This window comes from Siphateles boraxobius, unplaced genomic scaffold (assembly GCF_051911475.1).
Source record: "Siphateles boraxobius isolate OS27281-9 unplaced genomic scaffold, OSU_SipBor_1 3, whole genome shotgun sequence".
Lineage (NCBI taxonomy): Eukaryota > Metazoa > Chordata > Actinopteri > Cypriniformes > Leuciscidae > Siphateles > Siphateles boraxobius.
Genome location: NW_027508919.1, coordinates 4,186,860 through 4,209,542, shown reverse-complemented (window position 1 = coordinate 4,209,542; position 22,683 = coordinate 4,186,860). Strand labels below are relative to the sequence as shown.

Here is a 22,683-nt window from a genome sequence, read left to right as displayed (position 1 = left end):
TACAAGTTACATAGGTACGGTACACCAGCAGATGGCAACAAGTTACTGTCTTTATGAGTAAGTCTTTGACTTTCAGGAATTCTTTCAGGAATGAAACAAGTGACTGTGGTTACGAACGAGGCATTAGGTGCTTCTCATTTCTTACTTGTATTTCCTCGTTGTTTCCTTTCCTTGCGTCTCAGCTCCAGTGACAATTTGAGTATTGATAAGCACCCATTAAATCATTAATTCGACTGATTCGTTCAAAACTGCGGAGACTCATTGCACATTCATTCAGGAATGAAACAAGTGACTTCCCTTAACAACAAAGTCATTGAACCATTCATTCAACCAATTTTCTCAAACATCCTGTTTGATTCAGGAATGAAAGTGACTGTCATTATATGAGAGTCATTGAATCATTAACTGAATCACTCAAACCGCTGATTATATTGTGAATGAAACAAGTGAGAATTCGGAACCACCTTCTACTCTTACTTTTTTCACTATATCTTTCTATGGCAGGAATAGTAAGAGTACTATGCTAGAATGCTAATATTAAGTTCAGAATTCAGCAACTTTCAATATGAATGAGTGAATAAAACATTCATCCAATTTGTTCGAAAACTCTGAATCATGACATTCACTCATGAAATTTTCCTGAACGGACACATTAACACAGCAGCAGAATTGGGTTGTCAGTCCTGTAGGTCCTATTTTAATCTTTAATACAGTTACGTTCACATGGAGTTTGATTATTTATGGGAGTGACAACTGCATTCTATAAACCTGCAAAGTTCAGATGGCCGTCGGTGAGAGAGAGAACTCTGATTGGCTGTTCAGCTTAGTGAACGAGTCAGTGCATGAGAATAAAAGCGAAAGTGATGCAAGCGGGCAAAGACAGTAGCTACAGACAGAAGGCAGTACAGACAAAGTGCTGCTTTGTTTAAGGTTTGTATATCTGAGGTCCCAGTTTCAGTTTCCCTCTTTGAATGTTGAAAAAAGACTATTGATACCTGCGGAAATAGAGAGGTGACAGTCGCCTTTAGTCCTTTTGGTTTGTTCATGTGCAGTTGTTTAGCTGAGGCGCAGCCGAGGAGAGGCAACAACACAGTCAGCTTTTGTCGCTGCTAGTTCTTTGAGGGTGGCATGGTGTGTCCAGGGCTTAAGATCCTAAGGAACACTTGATAATTACAGACAGGTGTGTTTGATCAGGGTGGGATCTGAACTCGGCAGGTGGATAGATCTTCAGGAACAGGATTGGGGACCCTTGCTATCACCAAACTCACACATGTACATTTTCAGGACTCACAACTGTGTAAAAAGAGCCGGACGACTAGTTGTCTGTCACGTCATACAGTGAGAGTGCCACTCAGCACCAAACGCCTGTGTCTAATGTGTGTTGCGTGTTTTCATGTGTGGTTACTTACAGAGCCGCAGATATGAGCTGTGTGTCATCTTTAGCACTTTCTTCCGCCAGTGCTGCTCAGTCAGTTTTGTGGTCTGCGGCGACTCAATCGCTCTGCTCTCACACACTGATGCTGTCGGTTAATTTAGATCCGAAGGATAAACTCCAACTCCACTGGACTTATGTTGTTTCAAAAGTGCTAAGACTTTCCAGTTTTATGGATGTCGTTATTACTTTAGTCACTGATGACATGGTTACAGACAGGTGAACGGAACAGAACATGGGATTTACTTCCGTTGCACACTGACTGCATTGCATTTGTTTTGGAATCAAAAGGGCTGAGTGAATTAACTTGTAATTTGGTTGAAAAATAAAAACAGAAACCAAAGCAATTGTTTTTTGCACTTCTGAATGGAAAACTATGTTTATATGACGCATTCCCTGCAGGCCATACCTGAAGAACGCTCAGGAATGCCACCTACAATCACAGCAGTGTGTAATCTGCTGCCACAGGCTACATTCTGTATCAGATCTTTATCACATAGGAAAACTTCCGTTGAGAGCTATTGTTACAAAGCTGAGCTATGACTAATGCTGCGACTCTCAAGGTAAGTAGCGTCAATGGAGGCCTTTTTCATCAGCGGTGTTCAAGAAAAGGAAGCCCAGGAACTCCCTTAACACCCACGACACACTTATCAGGTTTCTTTTCAGGTCTGTGAACTGTGTTCTTTCTCCTGTTGTCAAATATTTACAACATTTAAAGAATGAAGGTCATGCTCGAGGTTAATGACGAAGAAAATCAGTGTACAAAGGTGAACTTGAGATTCAGGAGCTTTCATTTGGGAAGTTAGGACGTCTAGTACTAGTGTTTGTATGTCCATCTAGGTGTGAATCTCACAAAATCCTGTCAAGAAAGTATTAGATTTAACTCCCAACATTAAAAGAAAAACAAGAAATTAAATTAAGTCCATTTTTATAACTATTAATACTTTTTTCCACTTGACACTTTCTTAAAACTCCAGCACATCTTCCACCAAATTCTCAGCATAATGCAAAAAATATATTGGTCTCAATAATGCAATGCAAATAATAATAATTCTTATTAACAAAATTATGTAATTATTAATGATCAAACAGAAAATAGAATTAAAAATGTTCTTAATTTACTAAATGTTCTAAATTTGTAATACGTTTACACGACAACGATGCACAAAAAAAAAAGTTTTTCCTTTGTACAGACGACAACGTTGTCAAAATGATCCCCATTCACACGGATCCGTATTCAGCCCCTTAAAATAGGCACCCTTCATAAACCCTTTTTCTTTTGATTTTGGTATGAAATGTGACTTGTATGTGATTTTGCAAGATCCTCTCACATCGCTCAACAACCGTAACATCTGTCTGTTTAACTTGTCATCATCAAGTTCCTGTCATAAAATTAGTTTTATTGTGGTTCATCACGATGACACCTAATGACTGATACCGAAAAAGACAGTTTTGTTTTAACATGTTGTGTCTGTTGCTCTTAGTTTCCTAGAAAAACTGAACTTTGCTCTCTCGCTCCAGACTTTCTGTTTGCTGCCAGTAAATGACAATCCTGAATTTATTATAACATACTGTATAAGCTTACAGGACCCAAACTAAAGACCTCAGTGTGGCTTAGCCTACGATCTTGTCATCAAGAGCAGCTGTCTGTACTGAGGAAAGCCAGAACAGTGTACTGTATCAATGCTTCACAGAGTTTCCTGACCTTCACACAATACTGCCTGTGAAATTCCACAACGCCATGGCAGGACTTACAGTGAGATCCCACAAGCAGATGCTGCATTTTATAGACTTTCTTAAAAATGGTTAGTAAGAGCCAAAATACACAATACAACATGTCCCTTGACAGTCTATTTTTTACATTGCTGACAGCTTAGATTCAGCCACAGACAAGAACAAGAAATGTGCGCTAATGTCAAATGCAGATCTGAGGTTACATCACATATGACATGATATTATTATTCTTTATTTAACAGACATTTATTTTTATCCAAAGTGACAAGCACACTCTTAAAGGGTCAGTTCGCCCAAAATGAAACTACTGTCATCATTTACTCCACCTCATGTCGTTCTAAACTTGTATGCTGTTAGTTTCTGTGGAACACAAAAAGAGAACTTCAGAAGGACAGCTATTATATGACTTCAAGGGTTAGTTCACCCAAAAATGAAAATTCTGTCATTTATTACTCAACCTCATGTCCAACTCAAACCCGTAAGACTTTCGTTCATCTTCGGAACACAAATGACGATCTTTTTGATGAAATCTGAGAGCTTTCTGTGGGTATGATTTTACAATCAAAAAGAGATTGTAAAACTAATCCATAATTAATCCAACAGATTGATTATAATTGATTTAATATAATTGATTTAATGGAAAACTACTGTACATCAAGTAAACAATTTTATATTTTGATTGGGTAGATTTTGGCTCGTCAGAGTTAACTTGAATCCTACATTTTTCTAGAGGGAGGTTTTAACACAAAAATGTTCACATAAACATTCATCAACTCACACATCAGTTGTGCTAAATGGAAGTGTAAGCATGTTCACAAGACGTGCCGAGAACCAATGAGGTTCATTCTTGTGTTTCGCAGCACATTTGATTTCCGCAAGATCCAATGAGGTTCATTCTTGTTACGCATCACTTTTGAGCTTTCTCAAGAACTAGTGAAGTTCATTCTCGTGTTACGCATCACGTTTGAGCTTCAGCAAAAACCAATGAATTTTATTCTCGGGCCTACATTTAAAATATATATATATATATATATATATATATATATATATATATATATATATATATATATATATATATATATATATATATATATATATATATTGGTCCTTTACTGTATTTTCAGTGTTGGGGAACCTGTCCCTTTAAGTGCCTTACTCAGGGACACAATGATGATAGAAATCAGAATCAGAAATCAGAAATCAGAAAGTGCCTTACTCAGGGACACAATAATGATAGCTAATGAACTTCTGGGGTTTGATTCCACAACCTGTGGGTTATAAGCTCAGACATTAACCCCTAAGATGACTAACCAATTTTATGCTCATTTAAATCTAAATGAGCTTATTTTTGTTTTCTCAATTCCATCTGTTAACTTCAGTTGTTAAGGAGCTGTAAAGGAGCTGTTCATCATGATGTGGTGGGTGGAGGTAAGGATCTGCCTAGGCATGCTGGGTGCTCCCTGAGCTTTGTGACGCTCTCACAACTCTGGAATGCTTTTCAAAAATTCCACAAAGCTTAAAATGAGGCTGGTTTCTTATAAAGCTATTATTTTCAGGATGCTTGTTTTTCTCAATTAAAAGTTCCTGGAATGATTAAGGTGCTGCAATGCTTTTATATACGGCACCTTGGACGTGACTCCACCAAGTTTCAGATAAGTGCTCTGTGATTATATTGTGATTTGACAGTGGCAGGCGGGGCTGTTTATCCACAAACAAATGGAAGTACTAACCACTGGTACACTGTCCCAAATATAATTGATTTAATGGAAAACTACTGTACATCAAGTAAACAATTTTATATTTTGATTGGGTAGATTTTGGCTCGTCAGACTGAGTTAACTTGAATCCTACATTTTTCTAGAGGGAGGTTTTGACATGCAGGTTTTACCGTGATAACATATTTCATTTTGTGTAGTGCAATGGGGAACATTCTTTTGCTGTTCTCCAGCACTGTTATTTTAATTTATTAGCGGTGTTTGCCGTGGTTATGGATTTGGATAACCAATAGCAATAATAAAAGTGACGCTTGCCTGTATTACAGTCTGTAACTCGGCAGAACGAAAGCGTCTGTTCCTTCCAAAACTGAATTTAGCAGCAACTGGCTGGCGGAGTGACAAAGGGTTTCATACTCTCATCATTGTAATGACTCCCAAGAGTTTACTTTGGCTTGAGGAAAGAGATTCATGTATGACGCCATCAATCACGTCCCATCATGTCATTCCAGATCTGAAAGCCACGCAACCATTCCGTCATACCACCACCTAAAGCGTGATGTGATATAAATACAGCTATACTTTTTGTAGACATGTTATTACCGAAATGCACGGGCCAGAATGTTTCTTCTTGGTATTCTATAATTTAACACGGGAACGAACCTCATTGGTTCTCGCTGAAGCTCAAATGTGCTGCCGAACACAAAAAAGAACGTCATTGGTTCTCACACGTCAAGCGAACATGCTTGTGCTTTGTGTCTCTTCAGACATTTCGATTGGATTGAAAGAGGTGGTGAAGAACTGAAATAATCCTATCAACATATAAATTAGGAATGTAAACGCTTGAATCCATCTATTTTCTCAAATGGATTAAAAAATACCTTGCGCACATGCGCAGTGCTGTGATGCGTATGTTTACTGGTTAACTGGTCAGTGGATAAGACTGAACATTTATGAAACATTTGTTAAAAGAGCTCTTCTGTAATCAAGGCAAAAACGACAATTATCCAGTGACATCATCGCAATGGCTTTCTCCGGTTCTGAATGCACATGAACATATAAATGCAACAATCATTAAACAGAACTTTCAGAACCTGAAATCAGATTGGATTCTTTCTGATGACGAAAATCAGTGCATGTTAACATACCTATTTTAAGTGCAATTAGAAATGCAATAAAACTGTGGTTACAATTTTGTCAAGATACATTTATTACAGTAGCTCAGTGCAAATAATTGTTCTTGCTAAATATAGCATATATACAGTGTGTGTGTGTGTGTGTGTGTGTGTGTGTGTGTGTGTGTGTGTGTGTGTGTGTGTGTGTGTGTGTGTGTGTGTGTGTGTGTGTGTGTGTGTGTGTGTGTGTGTGTGTGTGTGTGTGTGTGTGTCTGCGTGCGTTTGTGTGTGTGTGTGTGCGTGTGTGTGTGTGCTCAGATGGTTTGGACAGATGTTGCGATTTGCAATATAAGTCTCAATGGTAAATTTGGTTGCTCTGTCTGCTGAGATGCCACTATGACCTGATTGTGCTGGCAGTCAGGGTGTCTATGGGCTGTTACGGGTGATGACATCTAATTTCAACACTTGTCAAATGGATGCCCCCCCCAGCTCTCAGTGTTTGTAAAGGCGGGGGTATTTGTGGTCACTGCTTATGGGCTCGTGGTTATAGAAGGAGTGACATTTGTATTATTAATGGGACGCCTGATGAGATAGTGAGAGGGATTTATTGAGCATTCAAAAACTCCTGAAGTTCAAAGACTTTCTTTTTGAGAATTTCAAGAATCTTTTATTGTTTTACACAATGACTGATATTCTATTTTATATCTCAAATGGCAAAGTTTCTTGAGATATATGCACAAAAAGTGCGGTGTCCTTAAAGGTAAAGTATGTCGTATTTTTCTATGAAATGCTTCCTAGAGTCACAGAGAAAATTATAAGCCAGTCATTTGTAATGGTCAGATAAATGTTTGGATAAAAAACAGAGCCAAACCAGTATATCATAAAGACATGTTCTTTTGAGCCAGTAAAAAAACAGAACTGCATAGCAACATGCAAAACAACAGTCATTTTCTGGGTGGCGATAATGCCACTGAAATCACACAGATTTTACTGTCTCACTGCAGATTGAAAATATATTTTAGTTTTAAAAATAATTTGGTAGATAGTGCAATAAGGTAATTTTGTTATATTCAAAATGCCACCAGCCACAGTAGTACAGGCATAAATAACACACACATCCTTCGGAGCATAAAACTGCCACCACTCATTAGCACACAAACACACATCTCTAACCCACACAAACACATGAGAATTTACTGTAAACATTCCTCCTAACACCCACTAACAACCAAAGACTTAAAATAATCAGACTTGTAAACCTCAGACTTTAATTACTAGAATAATGTCTGGTGGGAAAAACACAATCGCTAAGACTTGCAATGAGGCCCGTGTTGTTACAAACCCCTCTGTGGTCACAAACCTGCGCTAAGCTCTGCTGAAGTGATGGACACTCCCCCACTTGATAAATATAGCCCGCTCCCTCCTTATTATCATGGCTGGAATACCATTAGCCAGCCGTCATGCACTCGATATACAAGCCGCATAAACACTCGCATGATCGGCCAACTGCAAAAGCCTGGACTCAAACCCGCTGGAAACAAAAACGATGTGGTTGCGTGTTTTGCGTAAGAGGACAGTGAGTGAAAACTAAAAATGATGTTGGAGGGTTGTTGCTCGCAGACTGTTTTGCCCACACTGTGGTGATTGAAGCACTGACTCACGCTGGTGGTTTGCCCACTCCTGAGAATTCTCAGAAGGGAAAAGGAAGGGGTTTTGTAAGGGGGCAGCAGGCTGTACACAACAGTGTGACCACAGGAAACTGATGCAAAAGTCATGGAAAGGTGTTTTGGGTGAACAATGAACCCATAAGAAAGAAAAACTACAAGTGAGATGAAATCTCTTGACAAAGAGAATGGAGACTTTTAAAATTGCAATGAAGAATGAATATTCTGTCGTCATTTACTCACCCTCATTCGTTCCAAAACTACATGCCTTTCTTTCTTCTGTGGAACACTAAATGAGATGTGTGAGTGTGTGTCCATACAATAAAATCAGTGGGGTCCAATGTTATTTTGCATTGACATGAGGGAGAGTAAATTATGACATGATTCAGTCAACTTCAGTCAAAAGATATGGTGACAATGTTTCCGGAATTACAAACATTTTGGGAATTTGGAGCCTGTACATTTTATTAAGTGAAGATATTGCATTTCTGAAAGTAAAAATAAGAAACAAAACTATTCAAATAGAATATAATCATATGTGATGCGTCAAGCAGGGACTTCTGGGAATGTTCTTTTACTGTTTTGCACTGTAAAATACATGATAATTCATAGTTTTTACTGTCAAAAAGCATACATAGCACAGTATTTTACAGTAAAACTACATATAATGCATTTAAAATATTTACAATTTTTCATATGGTTAATTAACTTTTTATTAACTTTTACTGTAGCAAATTTACAGTCCTTTACAGTAAATATTCCAAACATTTTTACAGTGTGAGACACTTATAGTGTGACCTATAAATGAAAAATTTGAATCTGACTGCATCAGGATGCATCAATTTGTGTGAAAGGATTAATCCAGGTGGTTTGATAATGCTCTGATCTGGTAATGATTTCATTAATTACGCGATTGTTTAACACCGCAGTTGGACTTTCATCACTAATGGCGTCATACTGGCTAACCGAGTACGCAGTGCAATATCTGAGGAAATTAGAAAGTGTTTTAAGGTGATAACGAAGTGATTTGTAAGGTCAACAAAAATATATGTGTGAGTGTTTTTGTGTGTGATAAGGAAAGAGAGAGAGGGAGAAATAGATTTAAAGACAAAGAATAGAAACAGGAAGCGACAAAAACAAAAGCGAATCTCATTTACAACTATGTGTTCAAAGAGTTGATCTCACTGTAAATGCCGTCCTGTCACATGAATTCTCAGTGTTGTCATCACTCCTTTTTCATTTATTTTCTATTAAAAGTTAAAAAAGTTAATTTACTGATTGCCTTCCTTATCAATCTGTCTCACACGAATGCATCCTCAAAATTAGATTTAGAGAATAATCAGTCAGATGCAGTATGTCATCACTGACTCTTTCAACACAATTTCCTGAATGCCTTTGAGTTGTGTTTTATGGCGAAACCACAGAATCTTAAAACCTTCCCAGCATTCCTTGGGGCCCCGTTGATCAAATGCCATTCTGACATGAAAGTGAGGGAGTGGGCATCAACAAAAAGCAGTTTATTATTGCAGGAGGTAGGAAGAGATACCAACAAGAAATGTGTCTGTCATGCTTTCCGAGATTATCAGCTCCCCTACTGATAAGGGTTTTGTAGTAGAAACCAACGTGGGTGTCTCTAAGAATAACCAGCGGTAAAACGTGTCACCATAAGGAATGAAATCAGAACTACAGCGATCATGAAGGCCTGCATATGCTCATCAACATATGGTCGAGATCCCACACTACAACAAACAACGTATTAAAAGTCCAGACATCCTCATTTGTAATTTTAAAACATGCAGCCGGTGATGTGACACATCTTAAGAAGGGGTGATATCATAGATGAAGTCAGTATTTTGGATACACTGATCCATAAGTGAAAGGGTGACATATTTTTACCCACAAGTCACAGTGAAAGTGACACACTCTAGACTTTTTTTGTGTCCAGTCTCCTTTTCGGACAATCTTTATGGAACTATAATGTCAGCCAGACCTTGTGTTTTCATTTAATATATAATCAAATCCAATAATGTTAGATCCAGAGTGGATTTCATCCTTCAGCCATGCCATGAAAGGGGAATCCCCTAGTCTGAAACTGTTTCATGGAAACAAGGTTTCACTTTTCACATATGGACACACTAAATAATTAAGCCTTCTGCTCTATAAGCCATTTCCATTTCATATTATATGAGTTTTACAAGGGAATTAAGGAAAATATTTGCTTCTCCCTATCGTGTTACCATGACACACTCACACACACACACACACACACACACACACACACACACACACACACACACACAGTAGCTTAATGTCCCCTCACCTTTGTCCTTTCGTTGTTGTATTCTCTCAACACAAACACTGAGGTTCTCTGGGGCAAATTCCTTCCATCCTTTCGGGTTTCATGCCTGATTGAGAATCCAGTCCTGGGTAAAAGACATACCAAAAGTGATGCTTGAGCACTTACATCATCAAGTAACATTCAAAATATGTTCCGTATGTTTACCAGGAAAAGGAAAGTAAATCTGTCAGTCAGAGCTTTAAATTATTACATTTTTACATTTAAAAAGTATTTGGACACTTGAGCCACATATAAAAACGTAAACGTGTTATTAAAGACAGGTAGCAAAGTAGCGAAAAATTCAAGACAAGTAGCATTTATTTTAAAGAAATATATCACAAATATAAAAATATTTTTTTTTAAATGAAGCTTCTTAAGTTATAAAATGTGAAACAATACATATAGCATATTGTTCAAAAAGTCTTGTACCCTTTAACATTATAAACGACACCTTTGTGGACTTCATACATAGACACAAAAATTACCTCAGGACCAGTTAGTTAAAAAACATTATTAAAATTGCTCAGAAAAGTAAAATTCCAGCAATGAAATGCAAATGCAACAAAATTCTGACATTTTTAAGTGTAACAATTGTGCGTATGTTATGAGGTTAATAATTAGGTGACTGTCTGCAAACGTGAATAGGAATTAAATCTTTATGCAATAAACTAGCTCTTCAGTGAAATATTACCAAGTGAAGGCTGGGAACGTCTCTTGATTGTGGTTATGTTTGTGGGTGTGACTGCTCCACCTGCTGGTACCTTAGCAAACAGCCTCCGTTTGGGGTTTGTTCTGCAGACAGAAGCATTGTTTGGCTCACTTGTTGCTATGTGGCATGACTCGTCCCGGAAGGGCTGAGGAAATGTATACCTGATCCATCATCCTGCAGGTACAAGTCAGTCTTGTCAGGTCTTGCTGATGTCATCCCCGGAATGCGCCCATATATGGTCTGTCCCCCAAAGCAGAACATGGTGCATGACAAATTTAACAATCTGCACTGTGTAGTAGGAGTATATGAGTAATAAGCTGTTAGCAATGACATTTACTCACCTCACAGGGGCAACTAATCTCCTCTAAGGGGCTGCTACTGTACCTTATGGTTATTTTTTCTGAAATTATCCAAAGCAACTAAATCTACAAAAATTCCAGGGACACCCCCGCCCTACAGAGACCTGACCTGCTGAAGGCCTAAGTTGTGATAAGGGTTAAAGGTTAAGGGTTAATCCTCAATCTTACCTGGGATTTAGGCCTTCATTTATGTCATCACCTAATTGTGCTACTGAATCATCACCACGCACGCACGCACGCACGCACGCACGCACGCACGCACGCACACACACACACACACACACACACACACACACACACACACACACACACACACACACACACACACACTTGGATTTGGCTCTTTTGAAAACTTGTTTCTGAAGATTGCATTTTACATTCAAATATTTTTAAAATGAGCACCAAATTGAATATTTGCTAAAGTAATTAATTAAAAAAAATCTAAATAAGTTTGTATTTCATGTACATGCATCTATAAATTTTAAATGCAGGAAGTCGATTCAGAATGAAATTCATATAACTAAAATTGTAGTTTTAAAAGGAAGGTTTGTCAAGATTGATTTTTTGCATGATAAAGTTTTACGTGAAAGTTAAAAAACATATTGAAGGTTTTAGACAAATAGATTTGTTTGAAATGTCACCTATAGGATTGTATTTGTATTTAAATTACATATGCTTCTTTATGTGCTGCGGAGCCCCGCACATGACAAAAAAAGTAAATATTGCGCACTATATAATATAAATGCGCACAATTTACAATTTCTTTTCCTGCATGTCATGTGCCAGGCTCCGTAATATTCTATAAATTTATAGACCAGGGTAAAAGAACATGTCATTTCCCATTCCCTGTTGAATTTCTCTGAATTGTAAATCAATAAATACCACTTCATTATGGAATTTGACCAAATTTCAACTCATGTTTCGAAATGGAACCAATTCTTTAATTCTGAATTCCTTTATTTATGGTCAGCCAGTCATTATATTTCTCTCTCTCTCTCTCTCTCTCTCTCTCTCACACACACACACACACGAAGATAATGGTTGGCGCTGACATTAGCCCTAACATTGTGTGACATATTTGTGTATTTAAGTGGTTGCATCTATAAGTTCTTCAGTTGACTCACCATTCAGCACATAAGGACACATTTATGGTAAAGACACTCTTGTTTTTATTTCCACTCTACTCCCTTTGGCTGTCTGCTCAGAGGATCCTGAATGAAGTCATAGACAGACTTGAATGTCTTTGTTTTCAGTCAAACACCCCACAAACAGGGGTAAGGCCAGCTCCCCCACAAAGCTGTCTGCCCACACACTTCCATCAGCCTTTCTTACAGTATGATCAGACAGGTCAGGAAATCAAATGCAGTCATTTATGGGTGCGGCTGCAGTTTGAGAGAAGGGAGAAGACTGAACTGTTTGCTCGAATAAGTGGAAACATTTTCACAAAACGTCACAGCTAAGACCATGGTGGTCCATTATGTCAACATCAGCCATGTTGAACACCCAAATAAAAGAAACACCCAGAATAAATCACCCGTCAACACATGCTTCTTGTTTTATTCAGCTGACAAAATGATCACAGAGGTAATGGAAATGTAATTTATTTTAAGAAAAAAAGAGGGGGAGGGGGGCATATTATTTATACACATCTGCATTTAGCTGAATTTTGATTGATTCTTGGAATGGTTAAAGCATGATGCCAATATTTGTTTCTTCCTTTCTCTTACAAAAAGCACATCAAATCATACACATGATTCACATTCTTGAAAGAAAGAATAAGAATGATGAACATGGATGTTCGACCTTGCCCACTAGATGTCATCCTGAGATAAAAACAGCCCAGTAGTGGCCCTAAATTCAAGGCGTGTTGTGGCTGGCAAGTGTGGTTCTCCCAAACTTGGAAACTCCTTTTACCCCTGGGCTTAGCTTTACTGTTACTCAAATAGGTCATATGTGGCAGTTAACATAATTTAATGAGAAAAATCTGAGACATGGATCTTGCAGACAGTTATCTTTAATAGGGGGTATACATGTGTAAAAAATAGTAAATGGCAATCCTTTGATTATAGAAAATATGTGATTTATATACCAGTGTACTGGTGGATCTTGTTCATCCACCCAAATGTACAGCATTTACTTGCACATCCCAGTGCACAACAAAGGCCTAGCACAAAGCAATTATAAGTTATGTCATATCATGTATTTGTTAAATATCACTTAACTTAGAAGTGAAATGCCACACACATTACTATATCTGTAACAAAAAATCCCTTTAGAAATAATCTATGAAGGGTTTTCAAAGACATTGATTGGATCATGAAAGCAATTGAAAGATAAGGCCTACCATTGCATACGATTGGGCTTTGCAATAAAGATCTAGGACTTGGGTAGTGTATAAACAATACAGTGAAATAATATCAGATAATGACAACCATGAGGACAACGACAACCATAAATGTCAGGAAAACAGCAAACAGAAAAACAACTGCAAAGCTGTTTTGGGTCTTTTTGAGCAGTTAACATATTGTGTTTTATAGAAATTGTTTCAATAAACCAGCAAAAACAACATTAATACTGTCGTAGAAATGTTGACTTCTAAAATTCAGCTTAAATTAAAAAAGCTGCTGACTAGAACAGATTCCAAATGTAAACAGACCACATGTATCTACTGTTGTTTCATGCTCTTCTTCCCCCTGAAGGAGGCATGCTTGAAGGTGCCTTGTGGTAGCAGTCAGAAGGGGTTGAATTTGGGCTTGCATTCATTCCAGTGGGGATATAATACATGCTCTCAAGATAGCTTTGATCCAGCAATGAGTGGCCTTTCTGTTCATTTTTTGGAATCTGGCTTGCAGGGCTTCCATACCTTAAGGAAGTCTGGTGAAGCGTTGTGGGGACAGGAGGTGGCTCCGGATGGCGAACTTGTTGGGCACTGCCTTGGATTGCTGGGTAAGATGGCATTGCATAAGGGAGGTACTGTGGTGCAAACAACCCAGGACTGTGCAAAGAGGAGTAGGGTGGTGCAGCTGGTGGATACAGGCCTGAGTGGGACATTGCCTGCTGCGGTATGAGGACTTCCACATACTGGCCCAATTCAGGATCAAACAGCATTTTTCTGAGAGGCTGCATTGGTACCTCAATGTAGAAGTATTTACCAGTCTCAGGATCAAGAAGAACACGACGAGGACCTTGGCCACAGCTGAGCCCACTTGAATTCTCGGGATACAAAACACTGGCTCCACCCGGGCCTTCATTTGTGTAATCATGAGCAAAAGATGGTGGCAAATCTTGGGGGTTAAACAACTGAGGCCTAGGATCCAGAGTAGACATGTTAGATGAATGAGAGTACTCATGATAAGGAGCAGAAGCTGCTGCTTGAGGTGAAGGATGATTAGCTGGGCGTCTGTCTGAATGCAGCCCAGAAGTTGGTGGTTGGTCATCACAGTAGGACTGTGAGTTTGAAACAGGACAGGCTCGTGGGTTGTGTAGAGGCTGAATCAAAGCTGAACCGTGGGGTATTGTGGTATTGGAGACTGGTAGAGAATCTGGTCTGCATTGTTGAGGACGAACTTGAGCTTGCGGAGGAGCTCCCGGACAGGTAAGGACTTGGCCTGGAGACCGAGAGGCTACTGGTACCCGTTCCTGTGGACTGTGGTGGGGATGTCCTTGATGTGAGTGGGAACTTGGTGTGCAGGAGCATGGAGATTGCTTAGTGGATGGATGATACCTGCATGACCTTTGTGGGGGCAAGTCTGACAGCCGTAGCGGGCTGAAACTCTCTCGCTCATCATAGCTGGGGGGATCATCTGAAGCACAGAAAAGATAGTCATCTGTGTGAAAACGATCATTAGATGATCCTCTTGTCACAGATTGTGTGTGGCCAAGAACTTGTGCTCCTGATGAGTTAGAAGCAAAGGAACTATCTAACATTGAATGGTCTTGACTGAATGATGGGGTCTGCTGCTGGCAAGTACTGGTGGTTTGAAAGAAAGCAGAAGATTGCTGTTGATCCAGAATGGGCAATGTCATCGTGGTGGATTTCTGCACAGTACTTGGAGTTGTTGTGGCTGGGATGGGTGGTGGTTTGTTGCTTGATACAGCTGATACAGCCAGTCTTTTTGTATCTCTTGATGAAGCATTGTTTGTTTGATCCTTGTGTATCACGATTGGTGTTTCATTTTTCTTTGATTCACCAGTTAATCTGGTTTGATACTTAATAACAGATGATGTTTGAGCATCTGCTTTTGGTGTATCACTTGACACTGACCTAATTTCTGCAAATGACTGTTTATAGCTGGGTTTTTGTGGTACATATGGCTTTAGCCTATCAGTCGATATTGATCTCACTTGTATGGGTAACTCGATCTCTTTTGATGCATTCACTAGTGTGGCATTATTTTTTGTATTACTTGAAAAAGACCTCACCTCTGGCTTGTCAGATGTTGCTAGATAAGTTGGATTTTGTGTCATAGTTGTGGTGGCAGTTATTTTCTTCTTTTGTTCCTTTGATGATTCACAAATTTCCTTGGGACTTTCACTTTGTGGGAATGTCCTTGAAGAATTGTTGACAAGAGCTGTTAGACTGCCAGGCAATGCTGTATTTTCTGCCCTTAATTGTGCTTCACTAGAAAATCCTTCTGATACACAGGCCTGTACAGGTACCTCAAGCCTGTTGACATGTTTAGCTGTAGCACTTGCACCTTCTGTAAGAACATCACACACTCCAATATCAGCCTGCATCCCTTTCTCTTTCAGTAGCATGGATACAGAGTGGCTGTTGCTTGTAGCTTCCATTTGAGTTGAGTCAGGGATTGTAAGATCAAAGGTATTTGATTTGGATGTGCCATCCGGCAGAACCACTAATGCAGAAATTTCCCGCTCCTTACTGGGGGGTCTAGGCGGCATTTTAGTACTCTGATCGCAAGGAGTATAAGACCTCTTAGTGGTACTATCCGATTCAGGTAATCCATTTATGATTGTAGAATGAGAATCTGATACTTTTTGTAGTGACTCGGTCTTTGACAAAGAAGCTTTGGATGTTATTTTAGGGATGTCAGCATCTCTTCTTGTATCTATGCCCACTAATGGTTGTGATATTTTTGATATGTCAACAGGCTGTTTTTCAACATGACAGTGGATTGTTTTGCTACCTGATGTTTGTTTGTCCTTCCAACTGATGGCTTTACATTCAATGTGTAAGGCTGGAGTAGTTTGTGGCAGCTGCTCTCTTTTCTCTTGAATGACTGTGTCTTCAATAGAAGTTGAATTTGACGCTTTGAAAGAGAGGTTGTATGTGTTTTTTACTAACTTCCTTACATCCCTAACTTTATGTTTAACATATGTTTTGTTGATTTCATCATCTCCTTCTGTCTCTATGACTTTATGACTAGATTTGATGCTCATATCTTCTGCAGCACTCTCCACTGACTGAGATTCAGATGTTTCTCTGGAATGTTCTATGTCAGGGGATAGAGACACTTTCAGAGAAGATGTCATTTTCCCTTTGTTGGAGGAAGGCTTCAAGGTTATTTCTGGAGTTTTTGACATAAATACACTTTTTCCAGCCAGTTGTTCCTGGTTTTCTGGTGTCATTTGGCGCTTTGTCTCTCTGCTTGTCATTTTGCTCTGCATGCTTATTGCTGGAGTGGCAACAGCAGGACTTGTGTTTCTGACACTGGCATTTGCTGAGTCACCTTTGCACTTCTCTCCAAGGTGGCCACCTCTTCCCTCCTTCCTATTACTCTTGCTGTTTTGTTTCACATGTATTTTGTCTTCAACTGATGTAAGGGCCACTATAGGCTTTTTTTCTTCCCTTGTAATGTTGCCAGCAACCTGAGCTTCCCCAGTGTTAAAGAATGTAGGTTTTAAGAATGGTTTTGGAGGGACTTTTGGGGCACACTTTTTCAGCTGACGATGTGAAGATCTCTCCTCTTCAACAGCAAAATCTTTAGAAGTACATTCAAAAGTACATTCAAATTGCTGGCTTTCCATGTCACTTGGTACATCATCAAAAGAGCTGGGGCTGATATGAGGATGTTTGTTTTTATCTCCAGGTGGACTTGGGTCTGCACTTTTTGGTGAGTCTTTCTGCGCATCTTGCATTTTCTTTGACAACACGCTCTTGATAATGCAAGATGCCATTTGTGTCTTAGGGGAGCCACCATCTAAAGACACAGACTTCTGCAATGTCCTTTTCCTGTAATTTTGTGGTGAATCTGGTACCTCCTTGGAAACCTCCTCTTTCACAAAAGGTGGTGTGCTATGTTGACGAACAAGGTTGTTTTGTGAGTACCTACTTGTTGAGGGTGAATTCAAAACATTTTCAGAGTTCCCTTTATGTTTTGTTTCATCTGTGTTCCGCCTTAACAGCTGTATCTGCCTTTTAGGTACTGTCCTCTTTCCTCTACTGGACTCTTCTTTGCTCTCTAAAGCAACATCCACACACTCAAAACCCATTTCAAAGTGTTTGTTTGGGTCCAGGCTGTCACGGGGTAGAAAAGACGAGCCATCGTTTTCATGTAATGCTGAGCCACGTAAGTCTGCGTAGGTCATCCATGCAACAGCACCAGGGCTGTCTACAGTCGATTGCTGAGAAACATTTGTTGATGACCTGTGGCTTGAATTGTACACATCCAAATAATCCACCTGAGGGCTAGACAGACTTCTGAAAGCCAGATCTGTAAACCATTTTACTTCATTATCTGCTTCATCTAACTCACTTCCCATGCTGGAGTTCTCACCAGTATACTCAGGAGAAAGAAAGCCTGCACTGCTGTGTTTACCTTGGGCAGTTGACTGGAGCCTCCTGGCGCCACCCTTGTTCTCTTGTTGTGAGCCCTTAGCTCTGAGAGGACTCTGTTGCTGGAGAGTTGTTGGGTGCGACTCAAAATAACAGCGAGCTGGAATTCCCGACTTTGGGTCTCGACTTGAGATTGCTGGGCTGTGGCCTGCAGGTCCTTTTCTATTCCTGGCACTGAATGACAGCTCAACCTGTTGCCCTCTGTTACTACTATTTCTCATAGTCTCCTCCCCCTCTCCCTCCCTCTTTCCACTCTCCTCTTCCCTGCATGGCTGCCAGTTCAATTTACCACCACTGTCCGTACTGATAACCCCTGGACCTTCTCTCAATGCTACAGGCACTTGGGTTTGCCTCTTGTCACTGCTTGGGCAATCATTTTCCAACATTTCTGTTCCCTTGTTGCTTTCATAAACCTCAATATGGCATTGTTTCTTTTCTACAGATGTCACTGGCATTGGCACAGATGAGACACATGGACTCAGAGAGGCTGGTGTTCCGCAGACAGTTACATCTGTTGTGTTGTCAGTGACAATTTCCTGATTTTGCTCCATTTTTACTGTGGACAATCCTGAAGGTTTAGATGGTGAATCTTGCATGATCTGCATTTGGCTAAGAATTTGTGGTCCACCGCCTGCACATTCATCTAGAACAGATGAACTGCTTTTGAAGATCTCTGTGTCATCAACGTCATTAAAATGATCACTGTCTATTGGTTTAGGAGATTGATGATTCTTTACCTTAAAGATTATGGGTAAAGACAGATTTTCTGCTTTTTCAAGACGGATGGAAGGCTCGGTCTGGAGATCAGGGGATAGTGCTGTGTCTCTGGTATGGTCTAATGCAGTTGATGAGGGCCTTGATTTACTCTCTGGTGTTGACAAAAAGTTCCTTGAGGTAGGTGAGACAGAGGTGTCATTTCCAAAAAGAGAGTTGGATATTTCAGAAGAGTTGCCACAGACAGTTGGCTCTACCACAGGGGATTGTGCTAAATCTTCATTTGGTGAAACATTATATGTGATGCCTCCAATCACAGGGTATTTTGTATTTTGTGGCAGAACACAATAAGATATTGTTTTGATTTCAGGTGAGCAGCTGACTGATCTCAATTCTAGTGAAGAGGTTGGGGAAATGGGCTCTGGTGTAAGGTAGTGTTCTCTGCTGTTTGGAGTGGAGGTAATGCTCCTTAACGCAGGCGTGGAATCTCTACTGCATGTTGGTGTTGCTCTGTAGTCATTTTCTGTGATGGCAGGGGTGGATGGCAGGTCATCAGGTTCTGTTGAATAAACCATTCTCTCATTTGTAGGTGACTGGCTGATGGTATAACCCATCGGTTCTGATGAGTGAGCTGGAACGGAGTGAGAAGAGGAGTAGATATCAACATGACAGCAGAGGGAAGATTTTGAGGGATCAGTTTCAGTTGAATAAACCGCTTTCTCATTTGTAGGTGATGGACTGAGGGTGTAACCCAGAGAAGAGTGAAGTTTTACTGGTTCTGAATGATCAGGAGAGGAGCAGATATCTCTGTAGTCAATCTTTGTGCTTACAGGGGAGGATGGTGAGTCTTCAGGTTTAGTTGAAGAAATGATTCTCTCATTTGTAGGTGATGGACTGATGGTGTAACCCACGGAAAAGTTAATGTTTACTGGTTCTGAGTGATTAGGAGAGGAGCAGATATCTCTGTAGTAAATATTTGTGCTTACAGGGAAGGATGGTGAGGCTTCAGGTTCAGTTGAAGAAATTATTCTCTCAATTGTAGGTGATGGACTGATGGTGTAACCCACAGATGAGTGAATGTTAGCTGGTTCTGAGTGATCAGGAGATGAGAAGATATCCCTGTAGTCAATCTTTGTACTTATAGGGGAGGATGGTGAGGGTTCAGGTTCAGTTGAAGAAATTATTATTTCATTTGTAGGTGAAGGGCTGATATTGTAACCCACATGTGAGTGAATTATTATTGGTTCTGGTGAGTAAGCAGGTGCTGAGTGATCAGGAGAAGAGCAGGTTTCATGGATCTCAGGTGATTCCAGATTTTCTCTGCCATCTATGGATGAGCACACCTGTCCTCTTGTTTCAGTGGAAATTGCAGACACAGAAAGGGAATCTATTTTCACATCATTTCTGGTAGATTTAGATACTGAAGAAGATGCACCATAAGTGTCCTTCAAGTCTGGAAACTCTGAAGTGTTCCCCACTTGAGTTGAGCACAAATTCAACAGCTCAGGTGAATATCTACCTGTGGATGCAGGTGTGGAGCTAATTTCCCTGCTTAGAGGGGAGATTGAGGTTAATCTGAGCTCTGGCATGACACTGGGTATGGGTAGGATATTGTCTCTGTTTGCAGGTGAAGTAGACATTTCCTGAATAGGATGGCAGTCTGTTGGAGACGTGTTTGACAGTTCTGATGCAGAGCCACTGATAATCATCCTTTGTGCAAGTAGAACATTTTCCTCTTGTTGACTATAGTAGTTCATATTTTCATTGCTCTCAGAAGACACCACATTATTTTGTTCAAGTGAAGATTCTGCCAAGGGTTCACAGTAAGTAGACTCAAATTTAAGTATGCAGTCTTGTTTATATAAAAATGGGCTTGTACTTGTATGTTGAGGTGCTGTAATAAATTCTTCTTGCTCCAAAGTGGCAGGTTCTTTCTCCTCTGAAGGGCAAGATGTAGGATTAGAAAGATCCTTTTCTGGAATAATCTGATTTATAGCTGGTGTTGAATCCATGTCCTGTGGTTCAGAAGCATTTGTACATTTCTTTGCATTCACTGGGGCAGCGCTCACTGACACTTTAGGTTCTTTCCAAATGTTCCCAGTATGTGAAAGGTCATTAACATTCACTTTGGTTGCAGGTGGTGTGTAATCAAGTGGGTTAAGTCCATTTTTAGAATCAGATAAGATGTTTGATTCATCTGAATGTGGATGTGATTCCCTGTTCTCCCACGTGGAAAAATCCAGTATATTTTTTGGAGAAGGTGTGTTGTAAGTGACTTCAATATTGTCGCTTAAGTCAGATCCATTGGCAGTGTGATAAGATCCAAAAGAGTCATTGGCATCATCTGTTGGAAAAGGCTGATACACTTCTCTTCTGACAAATGTCACAGAGGCTGGGCTACTGGAAAGCGATGGCGAGTCGCCGTCATCCCCAAAAATGTCACATAGGCAGGTTGTTTCAGATATAGCATTACGATGGTTGGGGATTGAAGTGATGTCAAAAATCTCCACACGATTTGGCCCTTCACGACTCTGCAGGTTGAACGTTTGTGGAGCACTGCGAAGGAAAGAGTAACTGTCTCCCTCTAGAACCCAGCGCTCCATTCCTTCACTTCAGATAGCACAGGCATTGGGTTGTCACACTTGTGCCATCTATAAATGCCTGAACTGGTCATTCAGCAGTTGTTGAATGTTTTCAGATCTGAAACATCAAAAGAAACAGTCACGAAAACTTGTTACTGTAAAGAGAATATAATTCTCATGACAAAATGTTTTCTTGTAGCTTTATATAGCAAGTTCATCTTCTGAGAGCAAATTATAGTTACTTTGCACATACGAAAGTCTGCTTAATAATAGTAAACAGTATTACTAATCAGATTAGAGGATTACTCTTATAACTTCTCTCAAACATACAAATATATACAGTAATGTTGTAAGGTGAAACATGTTACAACATACATGCAGATATCAAAGTTCACATAAAATTCATCAGATATGATACTTGCCTTTTTCTGATGTTTTCTGTCCATATGCGAGTTTGAATGGAACAGCCCCTCCAGAGATCATCTACAGGGGACAGTTATGCACTATACCATGAGCAGTGAATGAGGCTCCAACAGGGGGATCCAGTTTTCAGAGTGCCAAACTGACACTTCATCGTAACAGGCCACTCAGAGCACAGATATGTCCAGCCCCTCAAGCTAAGTCACAAAAACATGCTACGGCTCCTGTACCGTTAGCCCTGTCTAAGCTCACGGAGCCTGGCTATTTCAAACGTTAATTGACACCATCTTTTTTTTTTTTTAAAGAGACACAAGCATGCAAGGAAAAAGGACACGAATCTGACCTGAAGCTTTTTTAATCATGCTTGGACATAGGTACATGTCTCTGCTAAGCTTAATAGGGTGTTACAGCTAGGAGCAGGTGCTGCGATGGAATAGACACTGACACACTAGGCCAAGACAGTCGTAGAGGCTAACTAATTTTAGACCTCTTCTATTAGGGGAAACTTTGCTTTTAGAGGCTGCCTAGAGACACACAGAGGACACAAAATGGCAACTTTACAAAATATACACCAACTGAACTTCTGTAGTATTAGATTGCAACATCCAGCTCTTAAAAACTCTTCCTTACATTTACATCGATTTGTTTAGCAGACACTTTCATCTAAAGAGCCTTATAAAATTGAAATACAGCATAAATAATTGCTTTGAGCTTAAAAATGCTGTCAATTCAAAATTATTTACAAGTAAATAAAATTGCATTAAACATCAGTGATTTAACCTAGTGACCACTTGAACTTGTGACATAATCTATCTTCTCCTTTCCACTTTTTTTTGCCTATTGTTCAGAGCATCTAAGAATATTTGTTTCGTGTGGTTACAAAATAGTCCACCACCTTATAGTGAAAGAATGCTGAGGACTTCTGCAATGGGATTTTGTGTTCACACAACTACTGATAGAAATCTAAAAGCACAGCAGCTTGACAGTACCAAGAATAGGTCTTTGATCAGCTGATGGACAGTCAAAACACAATTCTCAATGACCATGAATTAAAGCTAGAGACTTGCATCTCATGAAGCCACCTGATATTTAATATCTTTGACTGAAT

The 22,683-nt window shown here is 39.7% G+C and overlaps 1 protein-coding gene across 1 annotated transcript; it reads right to left on the bottom strand.

Moving 5' to 3' along the window:
• Window positions 1–12,600: 12,600 nt before the first annotated feature.
• On the bottom strand, window positions 12,601–22,030 carry LOC143756765 (uncharacterized). Its single transcript, XM_077247468.1, has 2 exons — window positions 21,578–22,030; window positions 12,601–21,273 (listed from the first exon to the last, which is right to left on the bottom strand). The coding sequence occupies exon 2, from the start codon at window positions 21,174–21,176 to the stop codon at window positions 13,740–13,742; it is 7,437 nt and encodes a 2,478-aa protein (XP_077103583.1). The 5' UTR covers window positions 21,177–21,273; window positions 21,578–22,030; the 3' UTR covers window positions 12,601–13,739.
• Window positions 22,031–22,683: the final 653 nt, after the last annotated feature.